Source organism: Elephas maximus, chromosome 4 (assembly GCF_024166365.1).
Source record: "Elephas maximus indicus isolate mEleMax1 chromosome 4, mEleMax1 primary haplotype, whole genome shotgun sequence".
NCBI lineage: Eukaryota > Metazoa > Chordata > Mammalia > Proboscidea > Elephantidae > Elephas > Elephas maximus.
Window position 1 is genome coordinate 195958556 of NC_064822.1, and position 25871 is coordinate 195984426.

The 25871-nt window shown below is 47.0% G+C and overlaps 3 protein-coding genes across 6 annotated transcripts in view; 2 read left to right on the forward strand and 1 right to left on the reverse strand.

Moving 5' to 3' along the window:
- On the reverse strand, positions 1-2546 carry LOC126076501 (basic proline-rich protein-like). The gene is made up of 3 exons (XM_049884992.1): positions 2531-2546; positions 1134-1908; positions 1-1072 (listed from the first exon to the last, which is right to left on the reverse strand). Exons 1-3 carry the CDS (start codon positions 2544-2546, stop codon positions 1-3), a joined length of 1863 nt encoding a protein of 620 aa, XP_049740949.1.
- LOC126076178 (zinc finger BED domain-containing protein 4-like) overlaps positions 1065-25871 on the forward strand; it is a 55089-nt gene continuing 30282 nt past the window's right edge. The window contains exons 1-2 of one of the 4 annotated variants that reach the window (XM_049884703.1): positions 1065-1155; positions 3746-3815. The gene's annotated coding sequence lies outside the window, so the exon portion shown is untranslated. Of the gene's footprint in view, positions 1156-1452; positions 1957-3745; positions 3816-25871 lie in introns of those variants that run through there. The other 3 variants (XM_049884704.1, XM_049884705.1, XM_049884706.1) reach the window with 3 other exon arrangements.
- The window catches only part of LOC126076177 (zinc finger BED domain-containing protein 4-like), a 125487-nt gene continuing 100681 nt past the window's right edge, over positions 1066-25871 (forward strand). The window contains exon 1 of the mRNA XM_049884699.1: positions 1066-1155. The gene's annotated coding sequence lies outside the window, so the exon portion shown is untranslated. The remainder of the gene's footprint in view (positions 1156-25871) is intronic.

Genomic DNA, 25871 nt, shown 5'->3' on the forward strand with positions numbered 1-25871 from the left:
TTAGGAGAGGCCTTCGGGTGCAGGTGAGCCAGGGCCCAGGTGGGGCGCACAAGCCGAGGCGGGTGCGGGCACCCCGACGCTGTGGCGCAGCGCCGGCGCGGACACCCAGCCCAGCGGCCCGGGGGCGTCGCGGGGAGCGGCGGCCCCTGAGGCTTTGGGGCTCGGGCGAGCGCACCTGCGCACACCTGCCGCCTTCCGTGAGCGCCTGAGCCCTCCCGCGCGCGGACCCGCCTCCGCAGCACCGGCCGGCACGTGCGCGGCGGGCCCGGGCGGGACAGTCCCGCGGCGCGCATGCCCGGCGCCCTCGCCGCCTCGGCCCGGAAGCCCCCGCGCGCTCGCCGCTCCTGGGCGGCCGGAAACCCCGCGGTGGGGGCCGCGTGGGCGCCGGGCCGCCGTCAACTGCCGCGCGAGGAGAAACCGCGGCCGCGCCCCTCGCTTCCTGCAGCCCCGCCCCGCCGCCCGCGGCTCCTCCCCCTGCCGGCCCCGCCCCCGGCCCCTCCCCCTGCGCCTGCCCGGCCGGGAGGCCGCGGCGGCGGGCCGACGCGTGCGGGACTGCGCCTGCGCGCTCTGGCACCGTCCGGGCCGCGCGGCCTGGGCGGGGCCTGGCGGTCGGGGCGTGGCCTCGAGCAGAGGCGGCGGGCGACTTGAGGGCGTCACGGGGGCGGTGCCCGGGCGGGGCGCTGTGCGTCCTACGGCGTCACGGCTGCTGGGCTGGGACCGCGGTAGTGCTCGCTCCGGCGGCGGCGTCTCGGAGGAGGGGCCTGGGGTGGTGCGGCGCCCGGACCACCACCGCGGGGGCGGGGCCTGGGCGGTGACGGCGTCGCGGGGGCGGGGCCTGGGCGGAGTCCGCGTGCGTCCGGCCGCGGCTCCTCGGGGGCGGGCTTTGGGTGGCCTCGGCGGCAGGAGGCGGGCCGGGGGCGGTGCTGCGTGCTGCGGCGTCGCGGGGGCGGCCCCGGGCGGGGCGGGGCTGCGTCCGGCGGCGGCGTCCTGGGGGCGGGGCTTGGGCGGCGGCGGCGGCGGCGTCGCGGGCCGGCGGGCGCGGGAGGGGCGCGGGGGCGAGACAAAGCCGCGGCTAATGAATGGGAGCGCGTCGGTCGGCGTCGTCCGTCGGTCCGCGGCCGGCCGGGAGCCACGCCGGCGCCAGCCCGCGCCCAGGTGAGTGCGCGAGGCCGCGGGCGGGCGGGCGGACAGGAGGGCGGGCGGGCGGCCCCCTCCGCTCGGGCGGCGGCGGGCCTCGGAGCGGCCGGGCGCCGGGCGGGGGTCGGGCCGGCGGGGCTCGGGGCGGGGGCTCGGGCCGGCGGGCGCCCGGGGCGAGGCCGGGCCGGGGCGGGGGCGCCGGCTCTATTGTCTGGGCCGGGCCGGGCCGGGCCGGGGGCGCGCGGCCTCCGAGGGCCTCCACCCGCCCGGATGCGCGGCGGCCCGAGCCGGCCCGAGCTGGCGGGTGCAGGCGCGCCCCGGGCCCGGCGTCGGCCCGGCGTCCCGGGCTCGGCGGCCCCGGCCCCGCTGACAGCTGGCGCGCGGTGGAGGCTCCGGCCGGGTGTCCTCGGTCGGCGCCGGGCGACCGCGGAGTGAGAAAGTTGGAGCGGACTCGAGCCCCGTAGCGGCCGGGCGGGCCGGGCGAGGCGGTGCCGGCGAGGCCACCGGGCGGACGCCGAGCGCAGCGGGGAGCTCCCGGCGGCGGAGTTGGGGGCCGAACCCGCTTTGTCTGGGCCGGGCCTGGCTTCCTCCCCGGAGCCTGACAGCCGCGTGCGGCGATCGCCGCTGCGGAGTCGCTGGTCCCGGGACAGGAGGTGATGACTTCCTCCGAGGGTGGGGTCCTTGGGGACAGCTCCTGGGGGCGAACGGTGCACCCGGGCCGACGGGTGTTCTCCTGAAGCAAGCCCAGCCCGCCGTCGTGGAAAGAAGCGCCTTAGCAAGAGGGTTTGGGAGACTTTCCTCTAGGTGTGTTTCGTTTGGGTTAGTATATCCAGTAAGAGCCAAGCGGGGTCTTTGTATGAATATGTCTCGGGGAGCAAATGGAGACAAGTTCATTATCACGCGCCTTTCGGTTATCGTGCCTGTTTTTACAGAGAACTCTGCAAATTTAAGTGATGAAAATACAAATTAATAGCAAGCCAGTTACACTTGTTTTTCTAGTCCTATGTAAGCCGGGATCGTTTTCCTATCTTTCTGGCCCTTTTCTGCGTGACCCCCACCACCCCGTGCCGTGAGAGAACTGCCGTGCGCGGCTGCCTCCAGTTTTCTTCCTATTCTGGGTGATTTTCACTGGACACGTGCACCTCTGGGAAAACACTCCCTGCCAGGCTGAGCCGCCAGAGAAGCTGCTGTTGGCTTCTGGTGTTTGTAAAAAGGGAAGTTATTTGTTTTGAAGCTAACCCCGATCAGATTAAGTGCATGTTTTCCAAAGTCCACTTTAGGCACTTATAACGAGGTGTGCCTAAACCAGGGGGCACCCAAGTGACTTTGGTTGTAGAAATACTAATTTTTGGTTTGTTTTCTCTGTGTCATGGTGATAAAATTAGGAGACTACGAAGCATCCAGTTCATTTTTTCAAAAAGTATTTGCTGCAGATAAGCCAGTTTTGGAAGCCCTAGGGACATAGTGGTTAAGGGCTACCGCTGCTTACCGAAAGGTTGGCAGTTGGAACCTACCAGGCGCTCCTTGGAAACCCCATGGGGCAGTTCTGTTCTGTCCTTTTGGGTGTTATGCACTGGAATCAACTCAGCGGTAATGGGTTTGGAAATCAATTTCAGTTTGCAATTAATTTTACTTACAGAACAAATTTATTAAGCAAGAAGAAACTGCTTCCACATTTTTGACTGCGTACAGGAATTCACACTTTCTGTAATCCTTGAACAGATAATGTCTGTTTTCACGGTTTGCATTTTCTCAGAACATCCAGCACAGATTGAGGTATTCTGTGACCCTTTAAAGGTTCCGGAAGCCCCACATCTTGGAGGCAGAAGCTACAGTCTCCTATATTCAAAGCAAAACAGACGTTTGGTCACCTTGACAGGTGATTACGCTGACCTCAGGCAGGCTGAGCTGTGCCTGTCTTCCTCCACCGCCCCCCCCCCCCCGCCCCCCACACACAAACGCACACATGCTCTTTGTTCCAGTTAATTCCCGAGTACAGTGCTTGATGCTTCTCAGGGTGATAACTCAGCTCTTTAAAGCACGGCTTCCAACCCTTGGAAGAAACCCTTCAAGCAGATTTTTTCCAGTTCCAACTTCGGCTGAGAATTTGCTTTTCCACCCCAGATGTACTGAATCAGAATCTACATTTTAACAAGATTCCCAGGTGAGTCTCAATGTGTCACTTCCTGGGAACTTGTTAGAAATGGAGATTCTCAGTAGGGGTTCAAATCAGAACAGAGGTTTGAAGCCCTGCTTTAAAGTGGCTTCCTGCAGGTGAGGAGCTGGAGAGTAACCTGAGCTGTGCAAACAGTGCTCCTCACACCTTGAAGAAAGGTTCTAAGTAAAGTATTTTTTTTTTTTTTTAAAGTATTAGGATGTTGTTGTTAGATGTCGTGGAGTGAGTTCTTACTCACCAGCGACCCTGTAGACAGAGTAGAACTTCCCCATAGGGTTTCCAAGGAACGGCTGGTGGATTTGAACTCCCAACTTTCAGGTTAGCAACCGAGCTCTTAATCACTATGCCACCACAGCTCCAGTTATTAGGATATTTGATTAAAATTTTGTGTACATTTTTTCAGTGGAGAAAGCATATATGTGCATTTTTCAGATCTCTGTCCAGCCTATGATTTGGAGCATGAATGGAGCTGGGAAGCAGAGCTGCCGAAGCACAAAATCCAGTAAGTGGTCCTGGTCTGCGCAGTCCTTCCCTTCCCTTTGTTTTCATGCGGTGTCTTTGCCTGGTGTCATCGTATTTGGCTTCTGAATGTCTGGTCTGACTTCCTTCTGTTCAGTGTGATGATTGCCTTCTGAGTGGAGGGAAGCAGGTGGACAGCTGCTGGGCATGATGGGCTAGGGCGCTTATTGGGAAACCTGGGGGGCAGACCATGGCGGCCCTGGCCCCAGGTGAGCACCCTCCCTGCCAGCTTGTGTCCTCTGTCGTCCCTGCACAGACCCCCCCAGAAGGTCGGTGCCTGCCGTTCTTCTGGTTAAGATGTGATTTTCAAGTCATCGTTTACATGTCAGGGCTGGAGGACAAAAGTTGTGGAATCTGATGCTTTTGGCTATGTTTTCTGTTTTATTGATTGTAGCTACCTCAGTGGGTGGCCTGCATCTTTCCAGGCTGGAGTGGCCTCTCCAGAGTTCCAGGGTTGGTGACAAAACCCAGCGTGCTCTTCACACCGGGGTGAAATGATCAGAATGTCACAGGAACGTAGCCTTTTGTGGTCTGAAAACCGAAGCTAATGTGCATTTTTTCTGAAATTGGTCCTCACAGAGTAGGAAAAAATGGTTTCCTAGTTTTACTGTTGAATTGCTTAAGCAAATGACAATATTTTTCTTAGAATAGAAACGCTGCTATTTATAACCATAAAATAAGTTGTGCAAAAGCGGTAGAAAAACATACAAAGTAGGAAGTGGAAGTCTTTCGTAATTATCACGGCTGAATTCTGTACATCCTTCCGGATCCACGTGCATCTGTGTATGCGGGTACGGGCTTTAAACCACAAGGCAGTCCTCCCTGCCCTTTCCTTGCGGGTGAAGCCAGGCGAGCAGCAGGAGAGCCCCCTCCTCCCAGGCTGGTATCGGGTGTGTAAGCGAGCCCTCGTGAAGCGCTAGGGCACAGGGTAGGAAGAGTTTGCGTGTGAGCTGTCAGTGGACGTGTGATGATGGCTGTTTTTTCGCTGCATTGTGAAGTCTAACACAGGCAGAGAAACACACCTCCAGTGAGAGACCACATGGCGAAACGCCCCACGTCAGGAAATGGAAAGTTGACTCTACCCAGACACCCCTTGTGCCTCTCCTGTTTCTCTGTTCCCTTCTACTCAGAGTTAACTGTGGTCCTGACTTCTGCCACTGAAGTTTATATAAGTGGGGTCACACAATGTGTATTTTTTTGTGTTTGGCTTTTTTGTGCACTTTTACATTTGTTGTACATAAGGATTTTTTTTTTCATTTTCCCTGCTGTATAATATTCCATTCCATAAATGTAGCACAGTGGCTGGTCAGTAGCCAGTTTGACCATCATGAATACTGCTGTGAACCATTTTGTGTATACGTCTCTTGCTGCAGCTGTGAAAGCATTCCTGTCGGGCACATACCTGGGAGTGGAATAGGCGGGCCGTGCTGTATGGTGTTCACTTTCAGCGGGTAACACCACACTCTTTTCCGATGTGTTTTACAGGTTTGTTGCAGATTTTTACAGTGTTTGGTGTTGCCAGGGTTGTGTGGACATGCACGCACATTTTAGTCCAGCCATTTTATAGAGCATATACAGTGCTTGTATTTATATTCCCTTGATTTTTAATGAAGTAAGCACCTACCATATATGTATTTGTATTTAGATAGCCTCTTTTGTGAAGTACCTGTTGAAGACTTCTATCCTTTTTCTAAATCGTCTCTTACTCTGACACTTGGAGTTTTACTCTGTTGGCAGTGCCTTTTGAAGAACAGTTTCTTTTTTTATTTATTAGTTGTAATGTGGTCTGATTTGTCCATTAGTCCTGTTTAGCCCTAAATTAAAGTCATAAAGATAGTTTCCTGTATTGTATGCTTGTTTTCCCTCAGATTAACTATTCTCCTAGAGTGATTTTGGAACTGATGTGCACTACGGATCAAGTGTTATTTTTCCCGTAGAGAGATCTCATTGTCCTGGCACATTGATTTAAAGCATCAGTGTTATAAAATGTAAGGGTTTGCATCCATTATGTCTGGACTGTTTCTGGACTCTCCAGTCTGCATTGGTTGGTTTGTTGACCCCTGGTGCCAGGCCAATATCCTAACTAATCATAACTGTATAATAAGCCTTTTTAAAAATGCTTTTTATTTTTTCAATTTTTATTGTGCTTTAAGTAAAAGTTTACAGATCAAGTCAGTCTCTCATACAAAAATTTATATGCACCTTGGCATATACATCTGTTTGCTCTCCCCTTAATGAGACAGGACACTCCTTCCCTCCACTCTCTCTTTTCGTGTCCATTCGGCCAGCATCTGACCCCCTCTGCCCTCTCATCTCCCCTCCAGACAGGAGGTGCCAACATAGTCTCATGTGTCTACTTGATCCAAGAAGCTCACTCTACACCAGTATCATTTTCTAACCCACAGTCCAATCCCTGTTTGAAAAGTTGGCTTTGGAAATGGTTCCTGTCTTGGGCTAACAGAAGGTCTGGGGACCGTGACCTCCGGGGTCCTTCTAGTCTCAGACCAGGAAGTCTGGTCGTCTTATGTGAAGTTGGGGTCCGCATCCTACTGCTGTCCTGCTGCCTCAGGGGTTGTCTGTTGTGTTCTCTGTCAGGAAAGTCATTGATTGTAGCCAGGCACCATCTAGTTCTTCTGGTCTCAGGCTGATGCAGTCCCTGGTTTATGTGGCCCTTTCTGTGTCTCTGGGGCTCGTAACTACCTTGTGTCTCTGGTGTTCTTCATTCTCCTTTGCTCCAGGTGGGTTGAGACCCATTGACGCATCTTAGATGGTCGCTTGCTAGCGTAAAAGTGATTTTTATTTTAAAATTAGCACACCTGCAGAAGCTTCATAAAATAAATGTGTGGCTTACTGGGGTCAGTATGAGCTGGAGTCGACTGGACGGCACCCAGCAATGGCAACGGATTATTATCAGGTGGACACATTCGTAGCCACCACTGCGCCAAGCAGCACAATTTTGCCAGCTCCCCGGAAACCTTCTCTGTGCCTCAGATCCAATCACCACTTCCTCCCTCCCTGCCCCCGTCCGTCCCTCTGTTCAGACGAGAATATCTGCAGACTTGGCACATGTGATTATCACTTCTTTGCTTTTCTCTGTAGTTCTGTGACTGAACTGTGTCCCTCTAAATATTAGTTAAGTGTTGCCTGTTTTTATTTTTTAATAAGATTTTTCAGTCTATTGATCTACAGATTACCCTTTTGCCCTTTTCCCCTTCTGCCCTCTGTGGAAGTTATTTGTTGAGGATATTACGTGATTTGGCTTGTGATTCTCAGTCTAAATTTTGTCGATTGCGTTCCTATAGCGCAGTTTAATGTGCTCCTCTGGGCTCTGGCTTCCTATACGTTGGTAGTTGGATCTAGAGACTTGATCACATTCAGGCCTGGCCTCCTTGGCAGGACTTCTTCACAAGTGGTGTTGGGTTGGTCCATCAGGAGGAATGTCTGGATATCTCTTTTTTCACGTTGGCAGCCATTGATACACATGCCTGCACACATTAATTCTTTAGGGTCACAGAAAGGTGATGTTCTAGTTCAGTTCACAGGATGGTGATGTTCTAGTTCAGTTCACAGGATGGTGTTATTCTAGTTCAGTTCACAGGATGGTGTTGTTCTAGTTCAGTTTACAGGATGGTGATGTTCTAGTTCAGTTCACAGGATGGTGATGTTCTAGTGCAGTTCACAGGATGGTGATGTTCTAGTGCAGTTCACAGAATGGTGTTGTTCTAGTTCAGTTTACAGGATGGTGATGTTCTAGTTCAGTTCACAGGATGGTGATGTTCTAGTGCAGTTCACAGAATGGTGTTGTTCTAGTTCAGTTTACAGGATGGTGATGTTCTAGTTCAGTTCACAGGATGGTGTTGTTCTAGTTCAGTTCACAGGATGGTGTTGTTCTAGTTCAGTTCACAGGATGGTGTTGTTCTAGTTCAGTTTACAGGATGGTGATGTTCTAGTTCAGTTCACAGGATGGTGATGTTCTAGTTCAGTTCACAGGATGGTGTTGTTCTAGTTCAGTTCACAGGATGGTGTTCTAGTTCAGTTCACAGGATGGTGTTGTTCTAGTTCAGTTTACAGGATGGTGATGTTCTAGTTCAGTTCACAGGATGGTGATGTTCTAGTTCAGTTCACAGGATGGTGTTCTAGTTCAGTTCACAGGATGGTGTTGTTCTAGTTCAGTTTACAGGATGGTGATGTTCTAGTTCAGTTCACAGGATGGTGATGTTCTAGTTCAGTTCACAGGATGGTGATGTTCTAGTGCAGTTCACAGGATGGTGTTGTTCTAGTTCAGTTCACAGGATGGTGATGTTCTAGTTCAGTTCACAGGATGGTGATGTTCTAGTTCAGTTCACAGGATGGTGTTGTTCTAGTTCAGTTCACAGGATGGTGATGTTCTAGTTCAGTTCACAGGATGGTGATGTTCTAGTGCAGTTCACAGGATGGTGTTGTTCTAGTTCAGTTTACAGGATGGTGATGTTCTAGTTCAGTTCACAGGATGGTGATGTTCTAGTTCAGTTCACAGGATGGTGATGTTCTAGTGCAGTTCACAGGATGGTGATGTTCTAGTTCAGTTCACAGGATGGTGATGTTCTAGTGCAGTTCACAGAATGGTGTTGTTCTAGTGCAGTTCACAGGATGGTGATGTTCTAGTTCAGTTCACAGGATGGTGATGTTCTAGTTCAGTTCACAGGATGGTGATGTTCTAGTGCAGTTCACAGAATGGTGTTGTTCTAGTTCAGTTTACAGGATGGTGATGTTCTAGTTCAGTTCACAGGATGGTGATGTTCTAGTTCAGTTCACAGGATGGTGATGTTCTAGTGCAGTTCACAGAATGGTGTTCTAGTTCAGTTTACAGTATGGTGATGTTCTAGTTCAGTTCACAGGATGGTGTTCTAGTTCAGTTCACAGGATGGTGTTGTTCTAGTTCAGTTCACAGGATGGTGTTGTTCTAGTTCAGTTTACAGGATGGTGATGTTCTAGTTCAGTTCACAGGATGGTGATGTTCTAGTTCAGTTCACAGGATGGTGTTGTTCTAGTTCAGTTCACAGGATGGTGTTCTAGTTCAGTTCACAGGATGGTGTTGTTCTAGTTCAGTTTACAGGATGGTGATGTTCTAGTTCAGTTCACAGGATGGTGATGTTCTAGTTCAGTTCACAGGATGGTGTTCTAGTTCAGTTCACAGGATGGTGTTGTTCTAGTTCAGTTTACAGGATGGTGATGTTCTAGTTCAGTTCACAGGATGGTGATGTTCTAGTTCAGTTCACAGGATGGTGATGTTCTAGTGCAGTTCACAGGATGGTGTTGTTCTAGTTCAGTTTACAGGATGGTGATGTTCTAGTTCAGTTCACAGGATGGTGATGTTCTAGTTCAGTTCACAGGATGGTGTTGTTCTAGTTCAGTTTACAGGATGGTGATGTTCTAGTTCAGTTCACAGGATGGTGATGTTCTAGTGCAGTTCACAGAATGGTGTTGTTCTAGTTCAGTTTACAGGATGGTGATGTTCTAGTTCAGTTCACAGGATGGTGATGTTCTAGTTCAGTTCACAGGATGGTGATGTTCTAGTTCAGTTCACAGGATGGTGATGTTCTAGTTCAGTTCACAGGATGGTGATGTTCTAGTGCAGTTCACAGAATGGTGTTGTTCTAGTGCAGTTCACAGGATGGTGATGTTCTAGTTCAGTTCACAGGATGGTGATGTTCTAGTTCAGTTCACAGGATGGTGATGTTCTAGTTCAGTTCACAGAATGGTGTTGTTCTAGTTCAGTTTACAGGATGGTGATGTTCTAGTTCAGTTCACAGGATGGTGATGTTCTAGTTCAGTTCACAGGATGGTGATGTTCTAGTTCAGTTCACAGGATGGTGATGTTCTAGTGCAGTTCACAGAATGGTGTTGTTCTAGTTCAGTTCACAGGATGGTGATGTTCTAGTTCAGTTCACAGGATGGTGATGTTCTAGTTCAGTTCACAGGATGGTGATGTTCTAGTGCAGTTCACAGAATGGTGTTGTTCTAGTTCAGTTTACAGGATGGTGATGTTCTAGTTCAGTTCACAGGATGGTGATGTTCTAGTTCAGTTCACAGGATGGTGATGTTCTAGTGCAGTTCACAGAATGGTGTTGTTCTAGTTCAGTTTACAGGATGGTGATGTTCTAGTGCAGTTCACAGGATGGTGTTCTAGTTCAGTTCACAGGATGGTGTTGTTCTAGTTCAGTTTACAGGATGGTGTTGTTCTAGTTCAGTTCACAGGATGGTGTTGTTCTAGTTCAGTTTACAGGATGGTGTTGTTCTAGTTCAGTTCACAGGATGGTGTTGTTCTAGTTCAGTTTACAGGATGGTGATGTTCTAGTTCAGTTCACAGGATGGTGATGTTCTAGTTCAGTTCACAGGATGGTGATGTTCTAGTGCAGTTCACAGAATGGTGATGTTCTAGTTTAGTTCACAGGATGGTGATGTTCTAGTTCAGTTCACAGAATGGTGGTCACGTTCTAGTGCGGTTCATAGAATGGTGATGTTCTAGTTCAGTTCACAGGGTGGTGATGTTCCCGTGCAGTTCACAGAATGGTGATGTTCTAGTTCATTTCACAGGGTGGTGATGTTCTAGTTCAGTTCACAGGGTGGTGATGTTCTAGTTCAGTTCATAGAATGGTGATGTTCTGGTTCAGTTCACAGAATGGTGATGTTCTAGTGCAGTTATTCCTTGCTGTTTTATTAGCTGGAATTGTCCTATAAAGAGAAACTTGCCCTCATCTGCTGCTTGGTTATCTAGTACTACAGTTCACATAGGAAACTGAGGAGAAATGCTGGATTCTTGTTTTTACATTTTTCAAAATAATCAATTTCTTACCATCTTTCAAAAGTGACTGATGAAGGATTTTATTTTGATATTATTATGAATTCATGGATTGAAACATTTGATAGGTTTTAATTCACTGCTCTTATCCTTATTTCTGTTCAAATTGTTCATCTTTGAACAGTGGGAGCCTTTTCAGGGTGGCTGTAGGTTGCCTGCTACCCAGTTTGCCAAGGTGTTCTGGACTCATCTCATGTTTTCCCTGCCCGAGACCTGGAATAAGCCATTTCTTTAAGGAAGTGTTGTTTCTATTCATGGGAAATGACATCTCAAAACCGAAATGTTAGGGATGCTAAACCACAGCGTTAGCGATGCTCATTTGTGTTGTTTGTATGCCGTTTCCCTGAACAGAGCTAGGCTCTTTGTGTGTGTATATCGTTATGTTCTATGACCACGAGGTGTTTGCTCCATCTTTTTTATCTATGCCTCTGTCGCCTTTCTACACGGAGAATTTCAGTTCTTAATACATAGAAGATGACAGAATATCGCATAGTTACTGTATTTTTACGCAAATGGTGCACGTCATACTTTATTTGCGAACTGCACAACCCCCATGCGTTAGTTTTATAAGTGCACTATACCAATATTTTTTAACATGTTGCTGACCTTAATTTTTTTTTTCTGTCTGACGGATTTAATGTCCTGGGATAAAACCGATCTCATGGAAATATCATTTAAGGTACTTATTTTCCTAAACCAAGTGCAACGAATAGTGAACTGAACAGGCTCGTGATGGAAATGGGACCCCGTGTTGAAACCAAAGAGTATGAATGCACAAACAGCCAGAAATTAATAAATAAGAAAAGACCTAGGCCTTAAACTACAAGAACAAGATGTTTGTATTTTATTGCTTTCGTAAATCTAAAACCGAAACATAATTTTTGATAATTAATGTCTTTGAAAACAACAAATAAGTCACCAGAAAAAATTGTGTTTTTATCTTAAAATAGGCCATTTTAGTTGATTCGTTAATTATCATTATCATCATCATCCTGGCTCCTGGAACCCTTCAGAGTCCGAACCCTCATCACTGTCATCGTTGAAAATATCTCAGAGCTGCCTGTAGATGCTCTTCTGACTTCTGAACTCGTCATCATCATCACTGCGTCCAGCGTATTCATCTTCAACATCAGTATTCAACTGATAAACAATCCCAACCTTTCTGAAGCTGTCGCAGATAGACTCTGGGGTTATTTTCCCCCAAGCAGAAGACACCCACTTGCAGACTTATGTATTGCCCGATTCAGGGATATGTTGCCTCCAAAATCCAAACAGGTCCACCAGGGGCCTCTTTTGCTGCCTTCTTTTTAGATGTAGGAGGACCCAGCTGTAACAACTTACCGTTCTAGACGTACCTCACACTCCTGGACTCCTAGAAATTTCACTGAGGTGGAAGGCGCCTGAATTTTTGTGGGATTAATTTCTCACCTGTCAGCATCCAAATGTTTTACCAATAAGTCCAGAGTTATTAATACTTCTTCCTTACTAGATCCAGTCAGCATAGTACCATCTACGTAAGGAACCAGTGTGTCGTCTTTGGGAGGGAAAGACAATCAGGGTCCCTGCAGACTAAATCATGACATAGGGCTGAAGAGTTGATATGCCTCTGAAGTAGGACAGCAAAGGTGTACTGCTGGCCTTGCCAGCTGAAGACAGACTGCTTCTGGTGTTCCTTTGAAACCAGAATGGAGAAAAAGGTACTGGCCAGATCAATAGCTGAACAACAGATACCAGGAGATGTGTGTGTTTGCTCAAGCAGTGAAGCCACACCTGGAACGGCAGCTGCGATTGGAGTCACCACCTGGTTAAGTTTTTGATAATCCCTTGTCATTCTCCAAGATCCATGTGCTTTTTGCACAGGCCAGATAAGCAAGTTGAATGGGGATGTGGTGGGAATCACCACTCTTAAATCTTTCAAGTCCTTGATGGTGGTACTAATCTTTACAATCCCTCCAAGAATGTTGGCATTCCTCTAGGAATGTGGTATTGCTTTTGGTTTACTGTATTCCTAGGTTAGGGCTTCCTCTTGGCTTTTCCTACCGTAATAGCCTTTACTCTACTTTTCAGGGATCCAGTGTGGTGGTTTACCAGTTGCTGAGTATATCTATTCCAATTATGCTTTCCAGAATTTGGGAAATCACTGCAGGATGGACTCAGAGACCCACTGGACCCACTGTGAGATGAATCTGAGCTAAAACTCCATTAATAACCTGGTCTCCATACTTGCCTAACCTGACTGCTGGGCCACCATTCACATGCTGAACCTTCCAGAATTAATGTCTGTTCAGAGCCAGTATGCGCTAATCCTCAAAAAGTGCGATTGCTTCCTTTTCCTCAGTGAACAGTTACACTCGTAAAAGGTCACAGATCCTGTTTGAGAAAGCTGGGTGAAAGATTGACAGTATAACATTTTGGCAGCGTAGTGGGGTCCTTCACCAAGGGAACCCGTCGTCCTCTTTACTTCAGAGGTTTTAGGTCTGTAAGCTGGCTCAAGTTTGGGAATTGATTCAGCGACAGTGACTGTCTATCCTGGTGATTTGAGTTAGGCTGCCGTTCCGAAACCCTGGTTTCGTAGTGGTTGAGAGTTTGGCTTACTAACCAAAAGGACAGCAGTTCGCGTCCACCAGGCACTCCTTGGAAACCCCATGGGGCAGTTCTACTCTGTCCTATAGGGTCGCTGTGAGTCAGAATCGACTCGGTAGCAACGTGTTTGTTGTTTGTGCCATTAGCTTGATGTAGTTACTTGTTCTCTCTAATCTGTAATGCCCAGTATTCATTTTTATCATACACTTAGGTCTGCTCTACAACACTAGATGGGAGAAACAGTCAATATTCATAGTACATTCAATTAAACGGGTAATCTTAAACACATAACCCTTTCTAAAACGTGCCAGTTTCCTCTTCACTTCTCCACCCCTTGATTATCTTCCTTTTTGTATGCATATGGCCTTGGGTCTCTGGCCAGGTGGATCCAGTAGACCCTGGCCCCCCATCAGTTATCCCAGTTATCTGGCCTGGCTTTTGCCCCAGGCCACTTAAGCTGCAGCTTTTGAGCTATTACAGGTAACAACAACCCAACTAACCATCTAAGAAGCAAAAGTTTCATTTCCCAAGCCCATTTGTTCTTTTTCATACAAAGTCCCATGCTCTCATGAGTCTGGAGCCACTGCGAAGAATCTCGCTTCTGATGCCAACTGTAAAAATGACGTGGAGGTGGAGTCTGACCTCCTCTAACTTCACAAGGGGGAAGGAGAACCAAGATCAACAGCCCAAAGCTGTATCCTATGAGGCCGAGGTGTCAGACATGGCTTCTCTCTCCATCATCATTACCGATTTTGACACCAACTGCCCCTCCCAAGGGACTCTACTTCTGTGCTGGGTTCAATAATTTATTGCAGTGGGTACACAGAGCTCACAACATTTATGTTTATGGGGTTTATTAGGGAAGTAACGTTTACAATTCAGGCTCAGGACCACTCAGGATACAGTTTTTCCTTTAGGATAGCCTCTTCCCAGGCATACTCGCAGGCATGCCTGTCCCTGGCCCTTGGCTTCTGCCCAAAAGCACTCAGCTTTCTTGCTCCATGGGCTGGGAAGCCTGCCATGCTGCCTCCTGCTGTCATTTCTCTGCCACTGCTTCTCAAGCTCTCATTGTCTCTGTCTCCTGGTTCCAGGAGCTTCTCAGCCCAGAGATCCTGAATCCAAAGGATATGCTCTTCACTCCTGGCTGTTTTTGTTGTTGGCGGGATCCTTTCTATGCTATGGAATTGGCTCGTTTAAGGCAAAACTGAGCAGTCCACTCGGTGTGCCACAATTGTCGTATTTTCACAGGCCCACCCAGTTGGGTAGAAGTTACAAGACCATGGCTAGAAACCCTACAGAGAAACGATCCATTCACTGCAGTATCACTTTGAGGACTATGGTGCCTGACCTAAGCCGTGATATTTTCAGTCACCTTATATGCATGCAAAAGCCGGACAGTGAATAAGGAAGACTGAAGAAGAAATGATGCTTTTGAATTACGGTGTTGATGAAGAATGTTGAATATACCATGAATTGCCAGAAGAACAAATAAGCCTGTGATGGAATAAATACTACCAGACTGCTCCTTAGATGTGAGGATGGTAAGACTTCACCTCACTTACTTTTGACATGTCATCGGGAGGGACCAGTCCCTTGAAAAGAACATCATGCTTGGTAAAGTAGAGGATAAGTGAAAAACAGGAAGACCCTCAAAAAAGAGGGATTGACATGGTGGCTGTAACAATGGGCTCAAACATAACAATGATTGAGGTTGGCACAGGACCGGGAAATGTTTTGTTCTCTCGTACATAGGGTCGCTATGGCTCAGCATCGGCTCGACGGCACCTAACAACAATATATACATGGAGAGAGAGAGGAAGATTTATCTCAAGAAAATGGCTCAGGTCCCAAGTCCATTGTTAGGCATCAGGCTGGAGGCCCCTTCTGGCTCACATGGCTGCGGGTGTGACCAGCCCATGATCCACAGGTCATACAGCAGGCAGCTGGCTCATGGGCTGTGGAGGGTGACAAATCCAAGATTGGCGGGCTGCTGTCTCCTAGGCTGCAGAGGCCTACTAATCCCAAGATCGGCAGGTAGGATAGTAGGTTCGTGGCTCACAGGCTGCAGAGGCTGATGAATTCCAAGATCAGCAGGCAATATGGCAGGCAGCTGACTCAGGTCCCCAAAATTGGAAATTAGATGATGAGCCGGATGCAGGATACAGAGCAAGCAAGCAAGCTTAGCCAGAACGTCCGTTTATAAATTTGAAAACCCTCTTACAACTGGTTGGCTGGTACCAGCATCCCATTGTGGAGCATGACTATATTGTTACATGACTGCTAAACCACAGCATTGCATAACAGCCAAACCGCGTCAGTACGTGCCTGCCGAACCGCGTCATGACGTAGCTGCCGAACCGCGTCAGTACGTAGCTGCCGAACCACGTCAGTACGTAGCTGCCGAACCGCGTCAGTACGTGGCTGCCGAACCGCGTCATGACGTGGCTGCCGAACCGCGTCAGTACGTGGCTGCCGAACCGCGTCATGACGTGGCTGCCGAACCGCGTCATGACGTGGCTGCCGAACCGCGTCATGACGTGGCTGCCGAACCGCGTCATGACGTGGCTGCCGAACCGCGTCAGTACGTGGCTGCCGAACCGCGTCATGACGTGGCTGCCGAACCGCGTCATGACGTGGCTGCCGAACCGCGTCATGACGTGGCTGCCGAACCGCGTCAGTACGTACCTGCCGAACCGCGTCAGTACGTAGCTGCCGAACCACGTCAGTACGTAGCTGCCGAACCGCGTCAGTACGTGGCTGCCGAACCGCGTCATGACGTGGCTGCCGAACCGCGTCAGTACGTGGCTGCCGAACCGCGTCATGACGTGGCTGCCGAACCGCGTCATGACGTGGCTGCCGAACCGCGTCATGACGTGGCTGCCGAACCGCGTCATGACGTGGCTGCCGAACCGCGTCAGTACGTGGCTGCCGAACCGCGTCATGACGTGGCTGCCGAACCGCGTCATGACGTGGCTGCCGAACCGCGTCATGACGTGGCTGCCGAACCGCGTCATGACGTGGCTGCCAAGTTACATCATTACATAACTGCCAAACCACTGAATCGTGGCCCGGCCATGTCGATATATAACCATAACCATCCAAGTAGATATGTCCAAACAGGTGGATACGATTCTTATTTAGCCTGACTACAGTGAGCCTTGGTGGCATGGTGGATAAGCGTTCAGCTGCTAACCAAAAGGTCGGTGGTTCTAATCCACCGGCTGCTCCTTGGAAACTCTGTGGGAACGTTCTACTCTGTCCTGTATGTTCGCTGTGAATCAGAATCGACTTCACAGGAGTGGGTTTTGGTTACTACAAGAAGAAGCTCGAAGCCTTTTCAGTTATTTAAAAGCTGCACACGTTAAGGGGAAAATAGGCTTTATGAGGAGAACATGCTGCCCTCATGCTTTCTGTTAGTTCGCTGCAGTTTCTGTTTATGTTTACTGCTCTTTTCTAAGGCCCTGTTACAAGTCATTGCTGAGGCTGTCTTAGGTAACCCTCTGGCGTGGAACCAACTTTGTCCTTGACTGCTGTAAAATCTCCACCCCCCCCCCCCCGCGCTTTTGTTGGATGTGGAGAGCTGCTTTGATCTGTGGCCACCAGGGACGCCTTGACCTCAGTATGTATATCTCCCTAGTGAAGCCTCCTTCACCGCCACACTGGAGTTGCCTGCCTCATTCCTTGGTCTCTCGGCACCCTTCAATTCAGGAGACAAACTTTAAATTACTGGTCCATGCCTGGATGATGGGTAAGCCAACCAGGATACTGAAGAAATGGCAAGTGGGAGTGAGGCATTCACAGGGGAAATCCCAGGTTGGCCAGCAGCCTCCATGTGGGGAGGTCTGGCTCATATGCTTGATGCGTGCAGCCCACTGTGTGAGTGCCTGGACACCCCAAAAATGCCGAGCGGCATGGCACGGTTTTGGGAAGACGAGCAGCTTCATAAGTGTGCAACGGAAGCTGGGAAAGTAGCAGCAGCCATGGGGTGGCCAGTGCTCTGGGCTGTTGGGCTGGCCACACCGAGGCCCAGCTAGCAGCTGAGGCACACATAAGAGTCCTGTAGAAGAGCTGCTGTTAGAAAGAGAAGTTTGCCAGGTCTGTGTGGCAACAACTGGCATATTGAGTAGTCATGTTTAAGAGTAGGACGAGCAACAAGAAACGCTCCCCTGCAGGTGTGTAAAGATGAGAGATTCAGGGGCTGTGGGAACAGTCCCCTAGCCATTGCTCAAAGCCCTCCAACAATGGGACTGGAGATAGTTGGAGGGGATAAGCAGGTCCCTGGCACTGAGAATATACTGTAACACCCAGCGCAAAGCAAGAGTTAAAACAGCAGGAAAAAAAAAAAAAGGATTAAAAAGCCCTTCAAGATGGCTTGTGTTTAGGGGCCTTGAAGAGGCCTTGGAGGCCCTCTCTGGAACTCTCTGATAACAGCCCCCACCAAGATAACAGCAGCAACGTACCTACAGCTACAATAGTAACGGGCAAACTAATACAGGAGGGCCTGCCTCCGGGTTACCAGGCAGCTGGGCTGAAGCCAGGCTTGCACTTGTATGGTGAAGTCATGGTCACACAAAGGACTGAGGGCTCTGCCAACTTTGCCCAGATCTCCTGACTTTCAGAAATAATTAGACTGAGGATTAAGCCTAGGTCTCTCTGTCACCAGGAAGGAAAGTTCCAGAGGCAAGGATTAGGATAATGTTGATGAGAGGTGACTGGGACATGAAAACATGGAATCCATGGAAGAGTGGATTAAGTAGTGAAATGAATGTGGAAGTGATAGTGGAGGAGAAGTCTAACTGTGCAGAGTGGTACCACCCCCCCCACCCAGGCCACTTATTACTTATAAGATGAAAGCTACACGGGAACTTTATGACCCCCGACATGAAACCTCACCAGCCAGTTCCATGACAGTGTGGGAGTAGACACCTACTGGGCTGATTGAGTTGTGTGCGAAATCCCAGCAGAAAGGGAAGAAGACTTGCATCTTGGGGACTAACATCTATGGGATATTAAGGGAGATGATGGCTCTTTAAATGGAGCTGAGGTTGAGAAATTGAGCAGTATAATGTCCCAACCCTCCTTCCAGCAGCATTTACATACATCTCTGAAAACAGAAGGCATGCATGCCCTCACAGATTAGATCATCCCGTGTTGTAGAAGGGCATGGCTGAATGAGAGGGATCTTCCCATAATAGTTGGGAAATGGTCTTCTGTAGAGGCACAACGCCATTTATGTTGAACGTTTCCGGGGACCAGACAGTAAACTTTTTACTGCAGGAATGAATACAAGAATCCTGCAGGTAGCTCCTCCATCCTGGTATGGCAGGGCTTGCTGGTGGCTATTGTTACTCCATTAGTGGGCCAGACAGTGTATGAGGTGGGACAAGGCATAGCTAATTTGGATGACGGGGGTGTGAGCAATGGAAGAAGAGAAATGAATGACTGAGAAAACTGTGAGATGACCATCCAAAGGCCCGTTGAAAGCGACCTGAAGGCAGATGTGGGTGGACATAGTGGCTGCTGGAACAGCAGTGCACAATGTAGACCGGCAACAGCATGTGGTTTTGGTTAGCCTTTGAAAGTTTCTGAAGCCAGAGCAACCTCTGGGTCCTATTGCTGCCCCATACAAGGAAGTGCCTCTTTTGCCGGGTAGACCTCACCCACCCGTAGGGACTAGGCATGGATGGGGCTGAGGTCACGCACAGGTCAGGGCCCTACAGGGGGACCAGAGGTCCCACGTGGAGGTCACAATACATTGGTCCAGAACTAACAAGCAGCGGCTGCTAGCTCTGGTTGATACTGGGGCCAAAGTGCCCCCCTTATCTTTAGAAACCTTGAGTGGTATCAAGGAACCCCCTCCCCTTGACAATTGATGGGTACGACGAAGAGTCCATCCATGTACGCTAGGTACTTCTGACCCTGCAAGTAGGATGCATTCCCCCTAAACTTTATCAAGTGTGTATTTCCCCAGTACCAGAACACATTCTAGGGGTGGATGTTCTTACGGGACTGACGTTGAGTACATTTGTGGGAGAACTCCAACTGTGAGTCAGGGGTAAAGGCAGTTCTGAGGGGGAATGCGGCACGGGAACCAGTGACCCTGCCCCCACAGTGAAGAGTGGTGGACATCAAGCAGTATAATTTACCTGGAGGACATAAGAAAATTAATGAAACTATTTTGGAATTAAAAAGAGTAAGCATCTTTCAGGAAGCCCACAGTGCTTTTAATAGCCCTATGTGGCCTGTGAAGAAACTAGATGAGCCCTGGCATGTAACCATGAACTACAGGAACTTTAACAAAGTGATCCCTCCTGTACATCCTGCAGCCCCAAACATAATTTCCTTGTTAGACATCCTTAGTAGGGACCTGGGCATGTATCATGCTGTTAGATCTGGCCAATGCATTCTTTAGCATCCTTATAGCCCTGTCCACCTAGGACCAGTTTGCCTTCACCTGGGGGTGGGGGCAGCAACGGACAGTTCAAGTGCTTCCTCAGGGATATTTACATAGTCTCACTCTTGCCACGTATCTGTCGGTTTGTTGTACTGTGGGGGCTTGTGTGTTGGTGTGATACTGGAAGCTATACCAGCAGGGTCACCCATGGCAGACAGGTTTCAGCTGAGCTTCCAGACCAGGACTAGGAAGGAGGACTCAGAGGTCTACTTCTGAAAAGAATTAGCCAGTGAAAATCTTACGAATAGCAGTGGAACATTGTCTGATACAGTTTTGGAAGATGAGCCCCTCAGGTTTTGTAGCACTCGAAATATGATTGGGGAAAATCTGCCTCCTCTAAATAAAGTTGACCTTAATGATGTGGATGGAGTCAAATTTTTAGTCAGACCTTCATTCGCTGATGTGACAAGGCTCAAAATAAGAAGTAAGAGCTGCAAATGCCTATTAACGTTTGAAATGTGGAATGTATGAAGTATGAATCTAGGAAAATTAGAAATCCTCAAAAATGAAGTGGAACGCGTAAACATTTATATCCTAGGCTGAAATGGACTGGTATTGGCCATTTTGAAGTGGACAGTCATGTGGCCTACTTTGCTGAAAACGATAACTGAAAGAGGAACGGTGTTGCATTCATTATCAAAAAGAACATTTCAAGATCTATCCTGAAGTGCAACGCTGTCAGTGATAGGATAATATCCGTACGCCTACAAGGAAGACCAGTTAATATGCTATTATTCAAATTTACGCACCAACCACTAAGGCCAAAAAAAAAAAAAAAAAAAAAGATGAAGAAATTTAAGATCTTTACCAACTTCTGCAGTCTGAAATCAATTGAATATGCAATCAGGATCCATTGATAATTCTGGTGATTGGAATGCGAAAGTCGGAAACAAAGAAGAATTAGTTGGAAAATACGGCCTCGGTGATAGAAATGATGCCAGAGATCACATGATAGAATTTTAACAGACCAATGACTTCTTCCTTTTTTTCACCAATATACATGGTGAGTATACACGTGGCCCTCGCCAGATAGAAAAAACAGGAATCATATCGACTACATCTGTGGAAAGAGATGATGGAAAAGCTCAACATCATCAGTCAGTACAAGGCCAGGGGCTGACTGCGGAACAGACCATCAATTGCTTGTATGCAAGTCCAAGTTGAAACTAAAGAAAATTAGAACAGTTCTGCTAGAGCCAGGTACACCCTTGAATATATCCCACCTGAATTCAGAGACAATTTCAAGAATAGATTTGACACATTGAACACCAATGACCAAAGACCAGACGAGTTGTGTAATGACATCAAGGACATCATACATGAAGAAAGCAAGAGATCATTAAGAAGACAGGAAAGAAAGAAAAAAGACCAAAATGGATGTCAGAAAAGACTCTGAAGAAAGGGCCAAAATCAAAGAATTATCCCTACAACTTGAACAAATAGAAAGACAGCAACAAAAGAAACCTTCAGGCACCAGAAGAAAGCAAACAATAAAAATTAGAGGAGAATTAAATGAAATAGAAAACAGAAAAAGAACTGAGAGAATTAACAAGACCAAAAGCTGGTTCTTTGAAAAGAGTAACAAAATCGATAAACCATTGGCCAGACTGACAAAAGAAAAACAGGAGATGAAGCAAATAACCCAGTTAAGAAATGAGATGGGAGATATCACAACAGACCCAACTGAAATTAAAAGAATCATAACAGAGTACTATGAAAAGTTGTACTGTAACAATATTGAAAACCTGGAGGAAACGGACAAATTTCTAGAAACACACTACCTACCTAAACTAACACGGAGACAGAACAACTAAATAAACCTGTGAAAAAAAAAAAAAAGAGATTGAAAAAATAATCAAAAAACTCCCAATGAAGAAAAGCTGTGGCCCTGACAGCTTCACTGGAGAATTCTACCAAACTTTCAGGGAAGAGTTAACAGCACTACTACTAAAGGTATTTCAGAGCACAGAAAAGGATGGAATACTCCCAGACTCATTATATGAACCCAGCATAACCCTTATACCAAAACCAGGTAAAGACTCCACAAAGAAAGAAAATTACAGGCCAGTATCCCTCATGAACTTAGATGCAAAAATCCTCAAGAAAATTCCAGCCAATAGAATTGAACAACAAATCCAAAAAAATACTTTGTGATAGAGTGGGATTCATACCAGGTATGCAGGAATGGTTCAACATTAGAAAAACAATGTAATCCATCACGTAAATCAAACAAAAGACAAGAATCACATGATCTTATCAATTGATGCAGAAAAGGCATTTGACAAAGTCCAATACCCATTCATGATAAAAACTCTCAGCAAAGTAGGAATAAAAGGAAAATTCCTAAACATTATAAAGGGGGTTTATACAAAGCCAACAGCCAACATCATCCTAAACAGACAGAGACTGAAACCATTCCCATTGAGAACAGGAACGAGACAAGGATGCCTTTTATCACCACTCTTATTGAACATAGTGCTGGAGATCCTTGCCGGAGCTATAAGGCTAGATAAAGAAATAAAGGGCATCCACATTGTCAAAGAAGAGGTAAAAGTATCTCTGTTTGCTGATGACATGATATTGTACACAGAAAACCCTAAAGAATCCTTAAAAAAACTATTGAAACTAGTAGAAGAGTTCAGCAGAGTTTCAGGTTACAAGATAAATATACATAAATCAGTTGGATTCCTCTGCATCAACAAAGAGCGACAGAGGAAATCACCAAATCAATACCATTTTACAGTAGCCCCTAAGAGGATAAAGTACTCAGGAATAAATCTAACCAGAGACGTAAAAGACCTATACACAGAAAACTACAAGACACTATGGCAAGAAACTAAAAGAGACCTTCATAAGTGTAAAAACATACCTTGCTTGTGGATGGGAAGACTCAACATTGTAAAAATGTCTATCCTGCCGAAAGCCATCTGTAAGTATAATGCAATCCCGATCCAAATACCAGTGACTTTTTTTTTTATTAACTTTTATTGAGCTTCAAGTGAACGTTTGCAAATCAAGTCAGTCACATATAAGTTTACATACATCTTACTCCATACTCCCACTTGCTCTCCCCCTAATGAGTCAGCCCTTCCAGTCTCTCCTTTCGTGACAATTTTGCCAGCTTTCCACTCTCTCTATCCTCCCATCCCCCCTCCAGACAGGAGATGCCAACACAATCTCAAGTGTCCACCTGATATAATTAGCTCACTCTTGATCAGCATCTCTCTCCCACCCACTGTCCAGTCCCTTTCATGTCTGATTTGTCTTCGGGGATGGTTCCCGTCCTGTGCCAACAGAAGGTCTGAGGACCATGGCCGCTGGGATTCCTCTAGTCTCAGTCAGACCATTAAGTATGGTCTTTTTATGAGAATTTGGGGTCTGCATCCCACTGATCTCCCGCTCCCTCAGGGGTTCTCTGTTGTGCTCCCTGTCAGGGCAGTCATCGATTGTGGCTGGGCACCAACTAGTTCTTCTGGTCTCAGGATGATGTAGGTATCTGGTTCACGTGGCCCTTTCTGTCTCTTGGGCTCTTAGTTGTCGTGTGACCTTGGTGTTCTTCATTTTCCTTTACTTCAGGTGGGTTGAGACCAATTGATGCCTCTTAGATGGCCGCTTGTTAGCATTTAAGACCCCAGACGCCACATTTCAAAGTGGGATGCAGAATGTTTTCATAATAGAATTATTTTGCCAATTGACTTAGAAGTCCCCTTAAACCATGGTCCCCAAACCCCCACCCTTGCTCCACTGACCTTTGAAGCATTCATTTTATCCCGGAAACTTCTTTGCTTTTGGTCCAGTCCAATTGAGCTGACCTTCCATGTATTGGGTGTTGTCCTTCCCTTCACCTAAAGCAGTTCTTATCTACTAATTAATCAATAAAAACCCTCTCCCTCCCTCCCTCCCTCCCCCCCCGTAACCACAAAAGTATGTGTTCTTCTCAGTTTTTATTATTTCTCAAGATCTTATAATAGTGGTCTTATACAATATTTGTCCTTTTGCCTCTGACTAATTTCGCTCAGCATAATTCCTTCCAGGTTCCTCCATGTTATGAAATGTTTCACAGATTCGTCACTGTTCTTTATCGATGCGTAGTATTCCATTGTGTGAATATACCACAATTTATTTACCCATTCATCCTTTGATGGACACCTTGGTTGCTTCCAGCTTTTTGCTATTGTAAACAGAGCTGCAATAAACATGGGTGTGCATATATCTGTTTGTGTGAAGGCACTTGTTTCTCTAGGGTATATTTCGAGGAGTGGGATTTCTGGGTTGTATGGTAGTTCTATTTCTAAGTGTTTAAGATAACGCCAGATACATTTCCAAAGTGGTTGTACCATTTTACATTCCCACCAGCAGTGTATAAGAGTTCCAATCTCTCCGCAGCCTCTCCAACATTTATTATTTTGTGTTTTTTGGATTAATGCCAGCCTTGTTGGTGTGAGATGGAATCTCATCGTAGTTTTAATTTGCATTTCTCTAATGGCTAATGATCGAGAGCATTTTCTCATGTATCTGTTGGCTGCCTGAATATCTTCTTTAGTGAAGTGTGTGTTCATATCCTTTGCCCACTTCTTGATTGGGTTGTTTGTCTTTTTGTGGTTGAGTTTTGACAGAATCATGTACATTTTAGAGATTAGGTGCTGGTCTGAGATGTCATAGCAGAAAATTCTTTCCCAGTCTGTAGGTAGTCTTTTTACTCTTTTGGTGAAGTCTTTAGATGAGCATAGGTGTTTGATTTTTAGGAGCTCCCAGTGATCGGGTTTCTCCTCATCATTTTTGGTAATGTTTTGTATTCTGTTTATGCCTTGTATTAGGGCTCCTAGGGTTGTCCCTATTTTTTCTTCCATGATCTTTATCGTTTTAGTCTTTATGTTTAGGTCTTTGATCCACTTGGAGTTAGTTTTTGTGCATGGTGTGAGGTATGGGTCCTGTTTCCTTTTTTTGCAGATGGATATCCAGTTATGCCAGCACCATTTGTTAAAAAGACTATCTTTTCCCCAATTAACTGACACTGGTTCTTTGTCAAATATCAGCTGCTCATACGTGGATGGATTTATATCTGGGTTCTCAATACTGTTCCATTGGTCTATGTTCTTGTTGTTGTACCAGTACCAGGCTGTTTTGACTACTGTGGCTGTATAATAGGCTCTGAAATCAGGTAGAGTGAGGCCTCCCAGTTTCTTCTTCTTTTTCAGTAATGCTTTGCTTATCCGAGGCTTCTTTCCCTTCCATATGAAATTGGTGATTTGTTTCTCTATGACCTTAAAAAATGACATGGGAATTTGGATCGGAAGTGCGTTATATGTATAGATGGCTTTTGGTAGAATAGACATTTTTACTATGTTAAGTCTTCCTATCCATGAGCAACGTATGTTTTTCCACTTAAGTATGTCCTTTTGAATTTCTTGTAGTAGAGCTTTGTAGTTTTCTTTGTATAGGTCTTTTACATCCTTGGTAAGATTTATTCCTAAGTATTTTATCTTCTTGGGGGCTACTGTGAATGGTATTGATTTGGTTATTTCCTCTTCGGTGTTCTTTTTGTTGATGTAGAAGAATCCAAGTGATTCTTGTATGTTTATTTTATAACCTGAGACTGCCAAACTCTTCTATGAGTTTCAGTAGTTTTCTGGAGGATTCCTTAGGGTTTTCTGTGTATAAGATCATGTCATCTGCAAATAGAGATAATTTTACTTCCTCCTTGCCAATCCGGATGCCCTTTATTTCTTTGTCTAGCCTAATTGCCCTGGCTAGGACTTCTAGCATGATGTTGAATAAGAGCAGTGATAAAGGGCATCCTTGTCTGCTTTCCATTCTCAAGGGAAATGCTTTCAGGGTCTCTCCATTTAGAGTGATATTGGCTGTTGGCTTTGCATAGATGCCCTTTATTATGTTGAGGAATTTTCCTTCAATTCCTATTTTGGTGAGAGTTTTTATCATAAATGGGTGTTAGACTTTGTCAAATGCCTTTTCTGCATCAATTGATAAGATCATGTGGTTTTTGTCTTTTGTTTTGTTTATGTGATGGATTACATTAATGGTTTTTCGGATATTAAACCAGCCTTGCATACCTGGTATAAATCCCACTTGATCAGGGTGAATTATTTTTTTGATATGTTGTTGAATTCTATTGGCTAGAATTTTGTTGAGGATTTTTGCAT

What these genes read in the sequence shown, in the direction of transcription:
- LOC126076501 (XM_049884992.1), bottom strand. An exon ending in GGGCGCGGGCTGGCGCCGGC is followed by an intron (nt 1,073 to 1,133) that starts GTGGCTCCCGGC and finishes CCCATTCATTAG; the next exon opens with CCGCGGCTTTGTCTCGCCCC.